The sequence below is a fragment of the Cryptomeria japonica genome, chromosome 4 (assembly GCF_030272615.1).
Source record: "Cryptomeria japonica chromosome 4, Sugi_1.0, whole genome shotgun sequence".
NCBI lineage: Eukaryota > Viridiplantae > Streptophyta > Pinopsida > Cupressales > Cupressaceae > Cryptomeria > Cryptomeria japonica.
In genome coordinates, this window is record NC_081408.1 from 749,614,994 (window position 1) to 749,630,432 (window position 15,439).

General features: G+C 36.7%; 2 protein-coding genes across 2 annotated transcripts; both read right to left on the reverse strand.

The window, feature by feature from the left end:
- Positions 1-1,410: 1,410 nt before the first annotated feature.
- LOC131875355 (uncharacterized) lies at positions 1,411-3,590 on the reverse strand. Its single transcript, XM_059219454.1, has 6 exons — positions 3,569-3,590; positions 3,334-3,420; positions 3,078-3,194; positions 2,842-2,979; positions 2,176-2,498; positions 1,411-2,043 (listed from the first exon to the last, which is right to left on the reverse strand). Exons 1-6 carry the CDS (start codon positions 3,588-3,590, stop codon positions 1,435-1,437), a joined length of 1,296 nt encoding a protein of 431 aa, XP_059075437.1. The 3' UTR covers positions 1,411-1,434.
- A 378-nt stretch (positions 3,591-3,968) lies between these two features.
- On the reverse strand, positions 3,969-14,431 carry LOC131076693 (uncharacterized). The gene is made up of 11 exons (XM_059219455.1): positions 14,185-14,431; positions 11,747-14,029; positions 11,588-11,653; positions 11,376-11,494; positions 11,069-11,290; positions 6,655-6,765; positions 6,012-6,200; positions 4,984-5,715; positions 4,521-4,887; positions 4,260-4,424; positions 3,969-4,120 (listed from the first exon to the last, which is right to left on the reverse strand). The coding sequence occupies exons 1-11, from the start codon at positions 14,429-14,431 to the stop codon at positions 3,969-3,971; spliced, it is 4,653 nt and encodes a 1,550-aa protein (XP_059075438.1).
- Positions 14,432-15,439: the final 1,008 nt, after the last annotated feature.

The following is a 15,439-nucleotide window of genomic DNA, read 5'->3' on the forward strand; positions in this document are numbered from 1 at the left end:
TTAAAAGGTCATATTACAATCTGCTGTTGTAAAAAAACAACAAAAAAAAGTATCCATTCACAACTAAAATAAATTCTATATTCCACTTAGGCTGTCAATTTCTTTGAGTCTATACGTTCAAGAGGAACAAGGAAATCCAAATACCCATGAACTTTTAAATCAGAACACATTCTCAAATTTAAAGCAAATCATTTGATAATTGATCTATTTGCACTCTTTTCCTGACAACCAGTAAAAAGAAAAATTAATATGATGTTCAGAATATTATTCTAAACTGAATTCATTTGCTACATCTCACCTAAAAGAGGAGGGTTGGTCAGAACAAATGATCTCTTTGAATGATAAAGGGGAACCCCTGCAACCAAAAACAACGACATTCAAGAAGCTAAGAAAGAATAACGCCAAAAGAAAAAGCACAAGGGAAAAGGGAAAAATCCCAACAGCAATCAACAAAGATAGGCACGATTATTGACTTGAATTTGGTATCAGCTGATTTATGATTAACACACCTAGCCAAAAAAAACATCCCAACCTATCCTCCCAAATGTATGTCGATCGAAATTAGAAACCTCCATGAAGAACATAGGCAAGCCTATGCAATTTATAGTAACAAATTGCAGTATGGAATCGCACAGGTGCTGGAGGCAGACCTCAAGGGTGTTGAGTTAAGAGAATTGGGCACTATGCCATTGTGAATTCACCGGGCTTACCACTGGATACTATTAAATGCGTTTCAACCGATTTATTTAAAGTCGGATCCTTAATTAAACCAAAGCTGAACCTTCTCATTGCAACATAAAACAAATATCATGGCGGCCATTTTCACTCCTATCCTTGTAAGGCATTTTCTCAATCAGTTCAGCATCCTTGTTCTGGATTCACTTGGCTTAATCTACATTACTCGTTGCCGACTGTTGCAATATTTATAATCGTGACCGCAAAAAACAATGTGATCAAAGATATTTAAGAGGTTTAGACACTTGGGCGACGGCGAAGATGAAACTCCTGCAAAGCTGAGAAATGCCGAATAAGACCAGAACAAATCAAAATTGCAGCAAACAAACTGGAACATGTTTTTGTTTGGTGCAACAGACCATATTTTTTAATCTTATTCTATCCAATATTTTAAAATCTCTCCTTCATCAGGATTAAAGTACCGATAACAATGATCATTAATCTTAGTTTAATTTTATATGTGCACTGCTACAAATACAGGTTTTTGAAGCTAATTTCTGCTTGAAGCTCATCCTTACAGATAAGGAAAAGACACAATAGTCAACAATTCTTATGTAATATCATAAATAAGGTTATTCAAATCATAAAACAAAAATTTATGACAATGTATTTTTGCTCATGGATCAATCTGTAATCAATTTTTTGAAATGAATAGTACCATAGAAAAGCAACAGAAATGCCTTGCATGGCAGGTGAGTTTTAGGCTTGTTCGGGCAATGGCCATGGAAGATGTCCAGGCTGGCAGTAAAACCTAAATTTTTGGAAGGCTTGAAAGCCATCCATTGAAACATTGTATCGCCGCAATGCGTCTCTCAACTTATTCCATTCTTCTCGCTCCTCAGCAGTTGTGTACTGTTGCACTGTGTTTTGTCCTTCCATGTCTTCTACTGTTGTGCCCTGTGGTTGAGAGCTTTCTCCTTTGTTGTGTTCTTCCCCTTTGAATACTTTATTCTTGACCATTTCCCTCATCTCCCTCATATCCTCCTGAACCTTTCTTAGAGCTTCCCTCATATCTTCCTGAACCTTTGCTAGAGCTTCCCTCATCTCCTTCTGCTCTTTCAAAATCTTTTTTAGATAATCATCTCCCTCTGTGTCCTCGCTGGAAATTGTTATCATGTTCCCACTTGTCTTCTCCTCTTTTTCAGTGGCATCATCCTCCTTTTTTGTGGCGCTCTTCTCGTTTCCCCGAAAATTCTCGCTCTCCTTGTCAGCTGGCCACCTCTCATCGATATAATGCTCAACAATCTCTCTCAGAGAAGGCCCCTCTTTAGCTTTCCAATTTCTTAAAACCTTAAGCTTGTTCCAATCCTGCATCAGTGCATACAAAGAATTTTTAATTTTTGCTTATAAGATGTAAAATTTTGTGCTTACGGAAATAAATTAACTACTGCTGTCCGTTCAAGTGAACACGAGTAAAAACTGGTTGTGATGGTATCTTACTTTAATAAGAATTGTTATGAGGTCCCTCCACTCCCAGCAAACGAAAATCCATGCAATAAGTTGAACCTGCCATCCTTCCACTCTGTTGATACTGTCGGGGGTTAGAGACAAAATATTCCATGCTAGGCGATGGTATGCCATCAAACATTTCCACTCTCGGGGAAGTTTTCTACTACGTGTGCACCGAGTATGAAGAAAGCGAAAGGCACTCGTTTCTCCTGGGGTATATCTAGGGATGAGCAATGCACTGATTATCGAGGAGAGATCATCCATAAGACTTGTCTTGGGCTTGCCCTTGCTGCCTACTAGCTGTTGTTGATCACCTGCAACAAACGTCAAGCTGTTATTTTTCTTGCAGTTTTTTCAATGATCAGACATTTTATAGTCGCAGTCGGGCATGATTATGTAGATGTAAATTAAGATACAGTTCGCATATATTTTATAAAGAAAAGTATAGCTAGCCTATTAAACTTGAAACCTGCGCCTTGTTCATCTCCTTTGATTGGCTCTCCAATCTCGGTTGCTTTATCTATCTCCTTGTGTGATCGGAGATATTTGTTGCAAAAACAGAATATTTGTGTCATCGGAGATGCCCTGTCTGCTAACAAACATTTTGAATGAAAACGGGTAGTGAATTGTGTGATCGCACAATGCATAAATTATTACCTAGAAATTTTCTGCGTTTCTTAATGATATATGCACCTGCTTTTTCAATTTCTTTTTGTTCATCTCTTTTGATTCTCTTTTCAATATTGGGTGTCATATCTATCTTAACCATTGCACCTTCAAATCCGGAGCCTGCTGCTAACAAACATTTTGAATGAGAACGGATTGTGAATTGTGTGATCGTACATTGCACAAATCATCACTAAAAATGCTGTGTATTTGAATGATATATTCACCTGCTTTCTCAATGCCAGGTGTGTCACGTTTCACAATGCCCGCACCTTCTTCATCTATTGCATGTTCACGGTCGGTTGTCTCGTGTATCTCTGTCGTTTCTTCTTCAACTCCGGAGCCTTTTGGTAATAAATATTTTGTACATATAAATTAAAATACAATCTACATATATTTTATGAAGAAAAATAAAACTTATAATGTAAGGAATCTGGATTCGGAAAGTCATAGAAAACAAAATCAATATAATAAATTTGAAACCTGTGCCTTCTTCATCTATCGAGGAGAGATCATCCATAAGACTTGTCTTGCGCTTGCCCTTGCTGCCTACTAGCTGTTGTTGATCACCTGCAACAAACGTCAAGCTGTTATTTTTCTTGCAGTTTTTTCAATGAACAGACATTTTATAGTCGCAGTCGGGCATGATTATGTAGATGTAAATTAAGATACAGTTTGCATATATTTTATAAAGAAAAGAATAGCTAGCCTATTAAACTTGAAACCTGCGCCTTGTTCATCTCCTATGATTGGCTGTTCAATCTCGATTGCTTTATCTATCTCCTTGTGTGATCGGAGATATTTGTTGCAAAAACAGAATATTTGTGTCATCGGAGATGCCCTCTCTGCTGACAAACATTTTGAATGAAAACGGGTAGTGAATTGTGTGATCTCACATTGCATAGATTATTACCTAGAAATGTTCTGCGTTTTTGAATGATATATGCACCTGCTTTTTCATTTTCTTTTTGTTGTTCATCTCTTTTGATTGTCTGTTCAATATTCGGTGCATCATCTATCTCGATCATTGCATCTTCAACTCCGGAGCCTTCTGCTAAGAAACATTTTGAATGAGAACGGGTTGTGAATTGTGTGATCGTACATTGCACAAATCATCACTAAAATGCTCTGTATATTTGAATGATATATTCACCTGCTTTCTCAATGCCAGGTGTGTCACGTTTCACAATGCCCGCACCTTCTTCATCTATTGCATGTTCACGGTCGGTTGTCTCGTGTATCTCTGTCGTTTCTTCTTCAACTCCGGAGCCTTTTGGTAACAAACATTTTGTACATATAAATTAAAATACAATTTACATATATTTTATGAAGAAAAATAAAACTTATAATGTAAGCAATCTGGATTCGGAAAGTCATAGATAACAAAATTAATATGATAAATTTGAAACCTGTGCCTTCTTCATCTATTGAGTGTTCACTGTCGGTTGTCTCATCTGTCTCAGTCGTTGCATCTTCAACTCCAGAGATGGATCGTCTCCCATTTTCTGACTTGGCTAGGTCTCTTCGGATTTTAGCTACACATTCTCTAAAATATTCTTTTCTTGCTTCTCTACCTACAAGAACATTTTTATTGGAAGAAAGAGAATTCATCTGTTAGAGCAAATATAAAATATGACTAATCCCACTTATGTAGAGTTAGAGATATCCACCTTGTTTAAATTTCTCTAAAGGTGGAGGAGTTGAAATTTGAAACTTCGGATTCAGTTTGTTACACTCATGAGCAGTATTCTTTTCTGTTTCTTCTGCTAGACCCGTAGAACCATGTATACTATCCCACATACCTAGCTGCCATTTCAAAAAGTCACTGGACTCTGAGTCGCTAGGGTCTGGAAGGTGTAGCGGCAGCTGAACTATCTTCCTTAAATATTTCTCTGCTAACTCCTCATTGGACTTATTATCTTTGTTCTTGATGTTCCCGTACTTCCTTAATATTGCCCTTTGGATCATGCTCTTTTCCATGCTCAAAATAACGTTGATCTCGCAAGCGGCCAAAACCAGATTCACTGCTGACAATACCTGCAATTCAAAAGTTATTTAAGAAATTTAGAAAACTTGAGACTAATATTTGATAATTACAGCAACTACAAATAGACGGGGTTTTAAAAGTTATACCTGCAGAATAACATTTTCTTCGCAACGATCGAGATCGTCGACGAAGACTATCATCCTGAGTTTATTACCAGAAGCAGGGGGCATCTTGGGAATCTTTGTTCCTGGAACATAGTTATCTTTCCATCTCCAAGTAATGCAGCACCATATAAAAGCAAACGCCTCCCACTTCCAGGAGAATTTATAACTCAGATTTTTTTTCAAAAAGTTGATATCAGAAATAACCTGCTTTTGATAACCAAGCTTTTGCCTATGGTCTGGCAGACATATATAATCGACGACCTGAGAACTGATAGGTTTGACAAAAGAGATGACCAACTTCCCTAAACCCCAAGCAAATACAATCATCGATGTTGGTAAACCTCCATATTTAAGTTTCTTTATATCTTTATTATGGGCTGTATCAAATACTAACCATACAATGATAGTGAGAAAGATGGCCACCAGTAATGCGAGAATGAATGGGAAGATTACATTCAAACAGATTATGTCTCTGCGGTTTATCCAATTATATATCCAGCTAGTCCTCAGCTTGTGCGCCACCGTCATCGTTGCTTCCAATTCTTTTGTGATTTCTACTGCGAGACCAGCCCATGCCTCGGTTTCATCTCTGTAATGCCAGGCATTGTATTGTACTGTCAAAATGGAAGGTGTGTTCCCCTGCAACGAGTATTCCTCCCATGGCATTTCACTGACCATTTGATTTCCAGACCCACTTGCTTCCTCTTGTTCAAACTGAATCTCGCCAGATCCAGAACAAATACAAATCGTTAAATTAAAATATGCTGAGAAATGGAGATAGAATCGATCATCTTAAGGAATTTATAAGTTTAAATGTTTTATAGAAAATATATCCATGTAAAGTAGGTCGAACTCTCTACTACTAGGTTTTCAGCTCGTACTCTTAAGTACCATATCATACTTTTAAATAAAACCATCAGAATGTCAACAGTCCAGTTGCGTGGATGAGTTGGAATATAGGAGAGGGTTAAAAAGTCAACGACATTTACAATTGTTGAAGTATTGCTTACCATATCACGCCTGTCAATGACGGCCAGGGACTTAAAAATTTGATGATGTTTAAGTTCATATTTTCCTCCTAAGAACTCATTAAACTTGGGCAAATCGAAAGGTGCAGATTCCTCCCATAGTGCTCGGAGCTTACTCCAAAATTTGCGAAACCTTGAGGGGAACCCTGAAGAAATGTGGGTATCCGTCACCTGCAACAATCCGTACAATGGAGTCACTCTTAATTTGGATATCAATGGCGAAAGTTTGGTTCAAAGACCATCAAACAACTTAATTCGACCTGATTCAATTAATTTTTTCAGTGCAATTAATACTCTTCCACCATTAATTTCGAATTGAATGGAAAATAACGAATATTTCAAAGAATCTTCTATCCATGTCATTTTCCTAACCCATGATACAAGCTTTAGTTGAGAGATGCCTTCTCTATAAAATAGAGATAGATCCACCTGAAATAGGATGCTCTCAAAGAGGAAATCAAACATTCTAACAATATAATTTATTAAATTAAATTTCACAAAAATTATTGATAATATTGATGAATTGAAGTTAAAACATTATAATTAGATCACGTATATTATTTATCTTCGAGGATATTTTTGAGTCTGGGTGTTCCATTGCTTTTTTATTACTCAAATTATTTACCTCGGAGGCTGTTGCTTGTTTCTCGCTCAAATTATTCACCTTGGAGGGATTTTTCGAGTCTGCTTGCTCTGCTGCTTGTTTCTTGCTCTTTTCAAAAATTGTTTTCGAAACCTGTTCTTTCCAATTTAATATCAGTATGTGATCAGAAACATTAATAAGTTCTCAATAGTTCAAAAATAATATGGTCAAGACACTATTCATCATATATCTTATTAAGATTTTATATTATACTTCACAATCTTAAAAGAGAAACCATGAGCAATTTAGATTTCATTGTTCTTATTTTCACTATTTTCTCTAAGAAACATATCAAAGTATAATTGTAAGGAGATACAACTTTATAAGTTATCAATAGTTGTGATTGTTGATGTAAACTAAAGAGTTACTACATATTAGAAATTATGATTATTATAAAGAGTTACCGTATTGGACAAAATTGTACAAATTAAGTGGGTTCCAACCCCAAGATGGGCAACATATTTAGACCTGCTAATGGGTCTAAAAGGGTTAATCCTTTGACAGGTGATGTAAAATTAAGAAAATGGAAACTTCTGGATCAAAGTTTCATCAAGGTCAATTTCGATAGCATGGCAAAAGGGAACCTGAGACCTACTAGTGCAGGTTACGTAGCTAGGGATCGTGAAGGTAGAATTATAGCCAGAGGTCTGGGATTCTAATAATGAAGCAGAGGCAGTGGCTGCTCTTATGGCAGTTCGTATGGAAAATAGTTGAATGTGGAAAACTTTCATCTTGAAGGTGATTCACAAATTATTGTGAATACGATATTAAAAGGGATGGCAAACAATTGTAAAGTTGATTAGATCATTCAAATGAACATCCAAAGCTTGGCCGATTTTAATAATTTCAAGGTGTCCCATGTTCTAAGGGAGGGTAATAAAGAAGTGGTTCACAAGACAATTCGACTTTTTCTCTCCGGGTTGGTGAAATCAAGTGGCAATACTTCGAGACTGATGTGTTAAAAGAGTTGGCCTCAAACATTAGCGATCATTTTGAATTTAAATTTGGGCACGTTAGAGACTTAGTAGTGAAGAAATTTCGGGAAAGATGATCATAAATGAAGGTGGCAGAGTGAACCAGAGAGACAATGTGCATTTGTGGATGGTAAAGCTTCGAGGGTGATTATGGTAGCTTGAGGGAGCATTAACTTCTCGCATGTGCGAAAGGACGAGGTGAGAGTGCCGAAGCTTGGAAGGATAGCGCACTTGGTACTGGATGGATATAGCAGTAAATCTAATCTTTAACAAGAATTCTAACTTATTTATTGCTGAAGTTGGGGACAGCCAGATGGTATTTTAAAGGCAAGGAGCAAGTTTCTATTTGAGTGGGATTGCCCATATCTTTTCAAATTGAAGTAGCTGATAGTAATAACGTAGCATGCTCGAGAGGAATCAGGTTTGTGGATCGTCATTCAATGCCAAGGTGCTTGGTAGAAACACAAAGGGTCTGCGAGAAGCCACTAATTTTAGAGGGATAAGGAAGAGCAGGCGACAAAATGCAAGCAATTTTTTCTTTGCAGACTACAAAATCGATGGTTGCTTTATGGGGGAAGATATCAGATGAACAGTCGTCTCATGTATTCAAGATTAGTGACCAATCTTTCCTAAACAGTGTGAAAATTGTGTTGGGTGACGAATACTTGAATGCTCAATATAGGTAGTGTACCGACATTGATATTGCATCAATCTTTATGGTCTGGTCTTTAAAATTGGAGTCGAACGATTTTGTATTCTGGATCATGCATAGTTATGTGAAGGATGAATGGTGTTGACTCTTGAGGAATGGCTAACCTTAGGAATGGCGAGAAGGGGTGAACGCTTTTTGTGCTCCTATAGTGATTGGTTGCATGTCAGTGAGTTCATTCCGCCACTAAGATCATTTTTAGTATGGAGTGCTAATGGGAACAAGGAGGTCTGTCGAGCATTGGCCCAAATTGGTTTACAATGAGTCAAGGACTTTCTAAAGTCGAGGAAGGCACAGATGGTACGGGAGGAGGTTGCGAAGTGGTTTCCAAGAAATAAAGGCCAAGAAAACGCTGAGTCGTCTCCCATAAAACATAAACATGGTCAGTTGGTGGGTTCATATTCGGCTAAACGGAGGAGACTCCTTGAGGGTTCCTCGTACTTCCACATGGAGAGTCTGATAGATGAACCTAGGAATGTGATGGTAGCAGATGAGATGAAAGACCGAGGCAAAAGTATCATGACGCAGAAGACGAGCACCATGTGACGGATAAGTTTTTAATTTTTATTATGTTTTGAATGGGGATTGCGTGCCCAATTGCCAAACAATTCAGTTAGTTTCTGGGGCTAGGCATTTTTGGTGATGATTTGATTAGGGACTTCGAGTCCAATTTACAGTTAGTTTTATGTCTGGGAGTAGATGATAGTAGGGTAGTGGTTTCTATAGGCTGCGTCTCTTCTGGTTTCAAAACGGAGTTTTCGTATAGCGTGTTAGAAACAGGGTAGTCAATTTTGCAGCCGTTAATTGCAAAATGACGGTGTAAAATGCATGACTAATCCGTACTGTCATTTTGGAACCAGAATAGACACGTCTGTTTCTATACTATGATGAAATGGTTATACAAGAGACATACAATGTATTTTTTTGCTATATTAATATAAGGAACAATTATCCATTAAAATAAATATTATACAAAATTAAATATTGAAATTATATTAAATACAACTAATTTATTACAATAATTAGGTTAGGGTTTTAGAGAATAAGTGTATTCTAAAGAACAAAAGTTTCATAAATAATCCATGCATAAATAAATGGTATCATTTTTTACCATTAGGTTTCCATGTGAATGTAAATGAATTTTTATAATATATTTATATATTCTAATGATATATTTCAATGATTCCATCGACCTAGAGCTTGTCCTTAAATAAAGATCTTGGACTCTCAATTTTGAATTATTGGCATATAAGTCAATAGGTGATAAACAAAATATGTGAAAGATGTTTGAATGGAAGAAACAAGGAGATCATGGGTGCAATTATGTCTAAAGAACATATTTGTTTACATAGTTGAATGTAAGATGCATTATGAATCATTTAAGAAAGAGTTGATGTGACCCATTAGATATTGAGGTACATTATTAACTAAAGGGTTTAATGATTTTATTTTCTTACACACAAAATATGACAAGTTTTGAATTAAAACTCATTTTTCTTCTCTAAAATACATTATGAATTTGTTTGAGTCATTTTATAGAGATAGTTAAAATTGTGTTATATATTTTAGTTTTGTTTTCTTTTAAAATAGATTATTAATGCCAAGAGATATTCTACAATGGCAGCAAGGGGTGGAATGTAATGTGTCAGTGTGTTAGTCCAAACAAAAATTTTTACCTTTTGACTTAAGTTTGACAACCATTCACATGTCAAAATATTAACTGTATGTGGAAAAAGCAGGTCAATAGAACTTAAAATGTGAAAAATGAAGCCTAAGGAGCCTTGCTCACACACCAACAAGACTTCTTGGTGCAAGTTATGGAGTCATGAAGGATGACTCAACTTCCCAAGGATGGTTCCATGGTTCTCTATCTCACAAGGTCCCTCAAACCAATGTTTTTGCTCTCAGATCACTGAGCAAAATGGTTTAGGGATGACAAATGCAAGAACGAGGGATGTTCTAATTGATTTTACAATGAAATGCATCCTAAGCTATGCATGATCTTAAAAATGCAATAAACTAGATTATAAGATGACAAGATTAGTAGCAAGACTATCCTAGCATGATATATTAACATTAATTATAAACACTATATTTCAAAATAAACACCATTGAAAAACAAAAATATACCTTAAAATAAACACCACTTAAAAACAAAGATATACCGTCATCACATAGATTTATAAATATAAAATACAAAATATAGATAATCTTAAATAATTAACATACCATTTTATAATTATCCTTAATAGTAAATAATTTTTAAAAGTTATTAATAAAAAATAATTATTTCACTTAAAAAATATTTTATAAATTTATATTTTTAATAATTTTCTTAATAATGATAAGAAGTTTCAAATCTAAATATTAAAAATTGTAAGCAAATAATCAAAATTTAAGAAATTAAAATAAAAATTTGTATCAAGAGAAAAAAACAAGATAGATACAATTAAATTTAAATGTTTTTATATGTAGTAAATATGATTTAAAGTAAAATAAAATACTTTTAAGATAAATAAAATAATTTTAATTGATATGCGTTTCTTTAGATAGATAATATGTATTTAACATATTTATATAAATTTTATATTAAAATCAAATTATTTATTACATGATTCTAAAAAGATATTATTCATCTCGTTTCTTTATAATCAAACCAATTATTAACTGTAAATAAGGGCATCTAATATATGAATGTAGGGTGTACATCTACCTTTGCTGTGAAGTTCTTTACTCGTTTAATCGACATTCCAATGTTTTCGTTTATACCAGGGTCATCCCTCCTTTCAAACCTCTCTATTGCATATGCTATTTTCCTACGCTTGCCTTTTCCAATGATAGATAATTCAGATTCGCCTGCTCCAAATAAACTGTCTTTTTTAAATGATTTTGAGAATGCTAACTGTGATGCTGCCTTTAGAAGATTGCTCTCTGTCTGCAAGCACAATGAACCAGATCAATACCACATCTAATAATTAATGTAAAGTAAATGTGCTAAAATCTTTAGAAAGGATGATTACCTGAAGCATAACACTGGATTTGCCCATTCCCCATTCTCCCGAGATTCCCACGGTAACAGGGGATTTCACAAAAGGATTCAAAAATAATGCAGACAGACCAATGGCAAAGGGACTTCGTCCTGACCAATGTTATAATAGAAAATGTTGGCAAATTCTACATATTCAACTATTATTCAACTAGATAATTATGGAGTCAAAATAATTACACCTACCAAGGTTATCCTCCACAGCCGGTTTGTCAGTCCCTTGTTCAACAAGAGTCTTTATTTGGCTCAGAACTGTGTAAGGACAAAAAAGATAAATTATTCACGGCTATCTGCTCAAAATTTTGATAGGGAAAAGAAGCAAAAAGAAAGTATAAGCTAGCGTACCATCTTCGACATTCTTTTTTTCGTCTTCTGAGAGAGTGGTTATCCATTGGTCATTGCGAATGAGAGCAATATTTGCGCCTCTGGTGACGCACTCCAGTGTCATATCTGTGTCGCCTAGTGTTGCCGCTACTCTAAGCGAATTCCCCAGGCCTATTGTTTTCTCTATTTTAGTTTTTTCCTGTTTAAGATATTCTTCAAGCCGAGAAGAAACGGGAAAACTAATTCCAACTGCAGAAGCAAACAAAAGCAGGCTTTTCTGTTTTTCCGATTTACAGTTTTCCAAAAGCATCTCAGCTATTTTCACGGCTTGTTCGTCATCTGCTTGAGCCGCAAAATGTAAAGCTGTTTTGCCATCACAATCCCGTTCTTTTAACGGATTGGCTCCCTCCTCAAGAAGCTTTTTAACAACTTTCCCGTGGCCTCCTCTTGCTGCTTTGAGCAGTGCTGTTTGACCCAGCACGTCTGGTGCCCCAACATATTTCTTCTTACTCTCTTCTGTTGAAATCAACGAAAGAAGCTTGTAAACCATTTTTACGTTGCCTTTAGCAGCAGCCACGTGCAAAAGGGTGGTTTGGCTGAAATCTTTGGCCAAAACATGATTTCTAGGTTCTTTTCTTTCAAATAAGTAGTCTAAAACATCGGTATCGTCATGGGCTCCAGCTACTGCATGAAACATAGCATTCTGTCCATCACGATCCTTGGTATCTATAAGATTTCTGTTACCCTCTGAAAGCCGTTGACAAGGCCATCTCCTTCCAAGGAAAGCTGCGACGTGAAGCACGTTTCTTCCGTATTTATCACCCGCTGATGCTTTCCTCCAGTTTATACTTCCTTGCTTTTTATCAAACAGCAGTTTTTCAATAATTTTCCATGCCACATCCTCGTCTGCACCCTCGGCAGCGTAGTGGAGTGATGTCTTTCCTTCATCGTCTCCTTCAAGAGGATCGGCTCCTCCATCGAGCAGCTTTTGAACGAGATCCAGATACCCCATTCGCGAACTCTCGCGCAGATACGCTGACAGTGGTTGGTACTCCTCCAGCTTCGCAAAATAAGATTGTGGTTGGCTGGACACTGACAGCAGCCACGCCACCATACTCTCATTGGAGCCTACGCTAATAGCATAATCCAGGGGCGTCTTTGCTTTATTGTCCTCGACATCCATCAAACAAGCGCTCCCTTCAATACTGTCCTCTCCTCCTGCTGAAAGTAGAACACCAACAACCTCCTCTCTTCTCTTTTCTATTGCGTAGTGAAGCGGAGTAAACCCATCCTCATCTTTGGCGGTCAAGCTTGCGTTGTGGTGGAGGAGGAGTGCGCACATTCTGTCCTTGCCACTATAGGCAGCCTTATGCAGAGTCGTCCTCTTTATACTGTCAACTGCGTTTGCAAGGGTTTCGTCTTTTCTAAGCAGCATCTCTGCGATTTTAAGCCCATTGGATTCATCTTTCAGATTTGCTGCTTGGTGCAACGCTGTGGATCCATCAAGGAGATTATCTGCTGCAGAGGGTTGTACGTCCATATCTATGAGCCGTTTAACCAGATTTGCATCGCCTTTCTGTGCCGCCCGAAGAAGACAGGCGCTTAAAACATCAGGCTTGCCTTTATAGCTGAACAGTGAGAACCGTAAAATCTCATCAAACCGCTTGAAATCGGGGTCGGCCTCTTTTGCCGCTGCTGTTACTTCTTTTTGGGTTTTCCCTAAAAAAGAGTAGGCGTAGTGAATCAGTTCTGTCAGTAATGGATCAGAATGCATCACCACTTTACCATATAATCCGGAGCACAGAATGTAGAACGTTTGCCAAGCCATGTTTTCAACCACAACATACCAGACACTTTCATCACCGACCTCCAGTCTAAAGTCTTGAAACATCTCGAAGTTCTCTGTCCAGTCACTTTCACGGTTGAGTTCTTGTAGAATCTCATCTATAATCTTTCCTTGCTCTGAATTTTCATCGTTGATCAAGGCTCTCAAATACTTTTTGGTGTCGACTGTCAATGCTTTCAAAGACTCTTGAAAGCCCATCCCCAAGACATCGAAAGAAAATTCCCTTTCTCGTTCTCTGCTCTTTGCATGCACATCCTGCCACTTCCTGGCTATGGCGCTTACTACTTCGCTTGCCGCTTTCGTTTGATCATCTTTGTGTATTGCACGAATATCCAGTCCTGGCAGCAACCAATGAAGGACCTCCTCGTTCCAGTCTTCACAGCATAATAGGAACGCAGCACTTCTTCCCTCTTCACTCAATTCAGGAACCTCAGAATATAGGAGTGCCTTCCTGTCATCTTTTGCGGATAATATAAGAGCGTCAGCCAAAAGTTTACATTGCAACATCACCACTAACTGGAAGCTTTGAAATTTTCAGTAAACATATTTTGTCATCTATATTCAACTACTTTATTATATTCAAGTTTATCAAGCAAAAAGACGTTATACAGACCTGCGTCGGATATCTGGGGAGTTGGTGACTCAACGACTAACATGTATCCAAGACACGGTCTGAAACGCTCTTGGACATTGACGTAGTAACCAGAGCCTCCGATCCAGCCATCTAGTAGACGGACTCTGTCCCAATCGTCTAAAATATGTCTTATTGAATATTCTTGCGCTTCTTTCACAGTTGCCAAACGCCATCCGGGTGGAGTTTGGGAGCTCCTTTCAACCTTTCTGAAATTTCTAATGGCCATATTCAGCTGGTTATCAAAGCCAAGACGTTAAGAAGAAGCAGAAGCGAACCCAAAACAAGATTGCAAACTAGACTAGGAGCACAAATGCACAAATGCGTAATTCCGTTTGTACAAATGACATCTGTATTCCTATTTAAAAAAACAGAGAAATAGAGGCACTTTAAACGAAGTACAGTCGGAGAGGAGTCGGAAAGATTTTGTAAGTCAGTAAAATATTTTAAAGAAGCGGTCTTGTGGGCTCTATTTCGGGAATTAATTTTGTGGTGTAGGTGTCTTAGCAGACAACAAAAGGTAAATTTAAATTTTACCTAAAAGAAAAAGTTTTTACTTTGCAGATTTTAGATTTTCAAGTGTGTTTTCTAGGTATGTCTTTTTATTTTCACTCTTTAAGAAAATTTGTTGATACAAGTCATTTATTTATATTTTTTTAATTTTTATTATTAAGCTAAAATTTGATGAAGATTTTTTTTTTATCGTTTCTTAAATTAGACTATCAATTTTTAAAATTTTTTAAGTTTAAAGTTTTAAACTTATTTATGATTAGAAAATCAATGGGATTGCCTTCTTGTGAAAACTACTAAAAGTTTTGAATAATTCTCATTAAATTATTTTAGGAATCCTCCCTCCGTGGAACTACTTACTAAACAAAAGGGCGGGTTGATAAATTTTCAAAAATGTTTTTTCATATCAAATAATAAGACATATAATTGATACTCCCTTTGCCCATATCTTTGTGGATTTGAAGGCTAGTAATTTCTCTCATTCTTCATTTCTTGTATCCTTATGAATATGGATCTATCAAAGGATTTACCATGCAAGATTTTTCTTCAAGTGAATGAGTGTCCTTGAACTCAAATGATTGATCAAGAGGGCATTCTTTTTCATTGTAAATGCTATTTTACTACTGGACATTTGGCCTCGACTTGTCCCTGTGGCTCTCATCTTAGATCTTCCTCTACCTAGTGGAAAAATGTTTTGTCAAACTATTTCATTGTTTTACATGATGGT

Excerpts from the sequence above, each read along its gene's own strand:
- LOC131875355 (XM_059219454.1), bottom strand. The coding sequence starts at position 3,590 with ATGAACAAGGCGCAGGTTTCAA. Across the intron at positions 2,499-2,841 it reads GAAACGCAGAAAATTTCTAG|GTGATCAACAACAGCTAGTA; the intron begins GTAATAATTTAT and ends CGTTTGTTGCAG. Across the intron at positions 2,044-2,175 it reads TCATAACAATTCTTATTAAA|GATTGGAACAAGCTTAAGGT; the intron begins GTAAGATACCAT and ends GCACTGATGCAG.
- LOC131076693 (XM_059219455.1), bottom strand. The coding sequence starts at position 14,431 with ATGGCCATTAGAAATTTCAGAAAGGTTGAAAGGAGCTCCCAAACTCCA. Across the intron at positions 11,495-11,587 it reads GGCTGTGGAGGATAACCTTG|GACGAAGTCCCTTTGCCATT; the intron begins GTAGGTGTAATT and ends AACATTGGTCAG. Across the intron at positions 4,888-4,983 it reads AAGAAAATGTTATTCTGCAG|GTATTGTCAGCAGTGAATCT; the intron begins GTATAACTTTTA and ends TTTGAATTGCAG.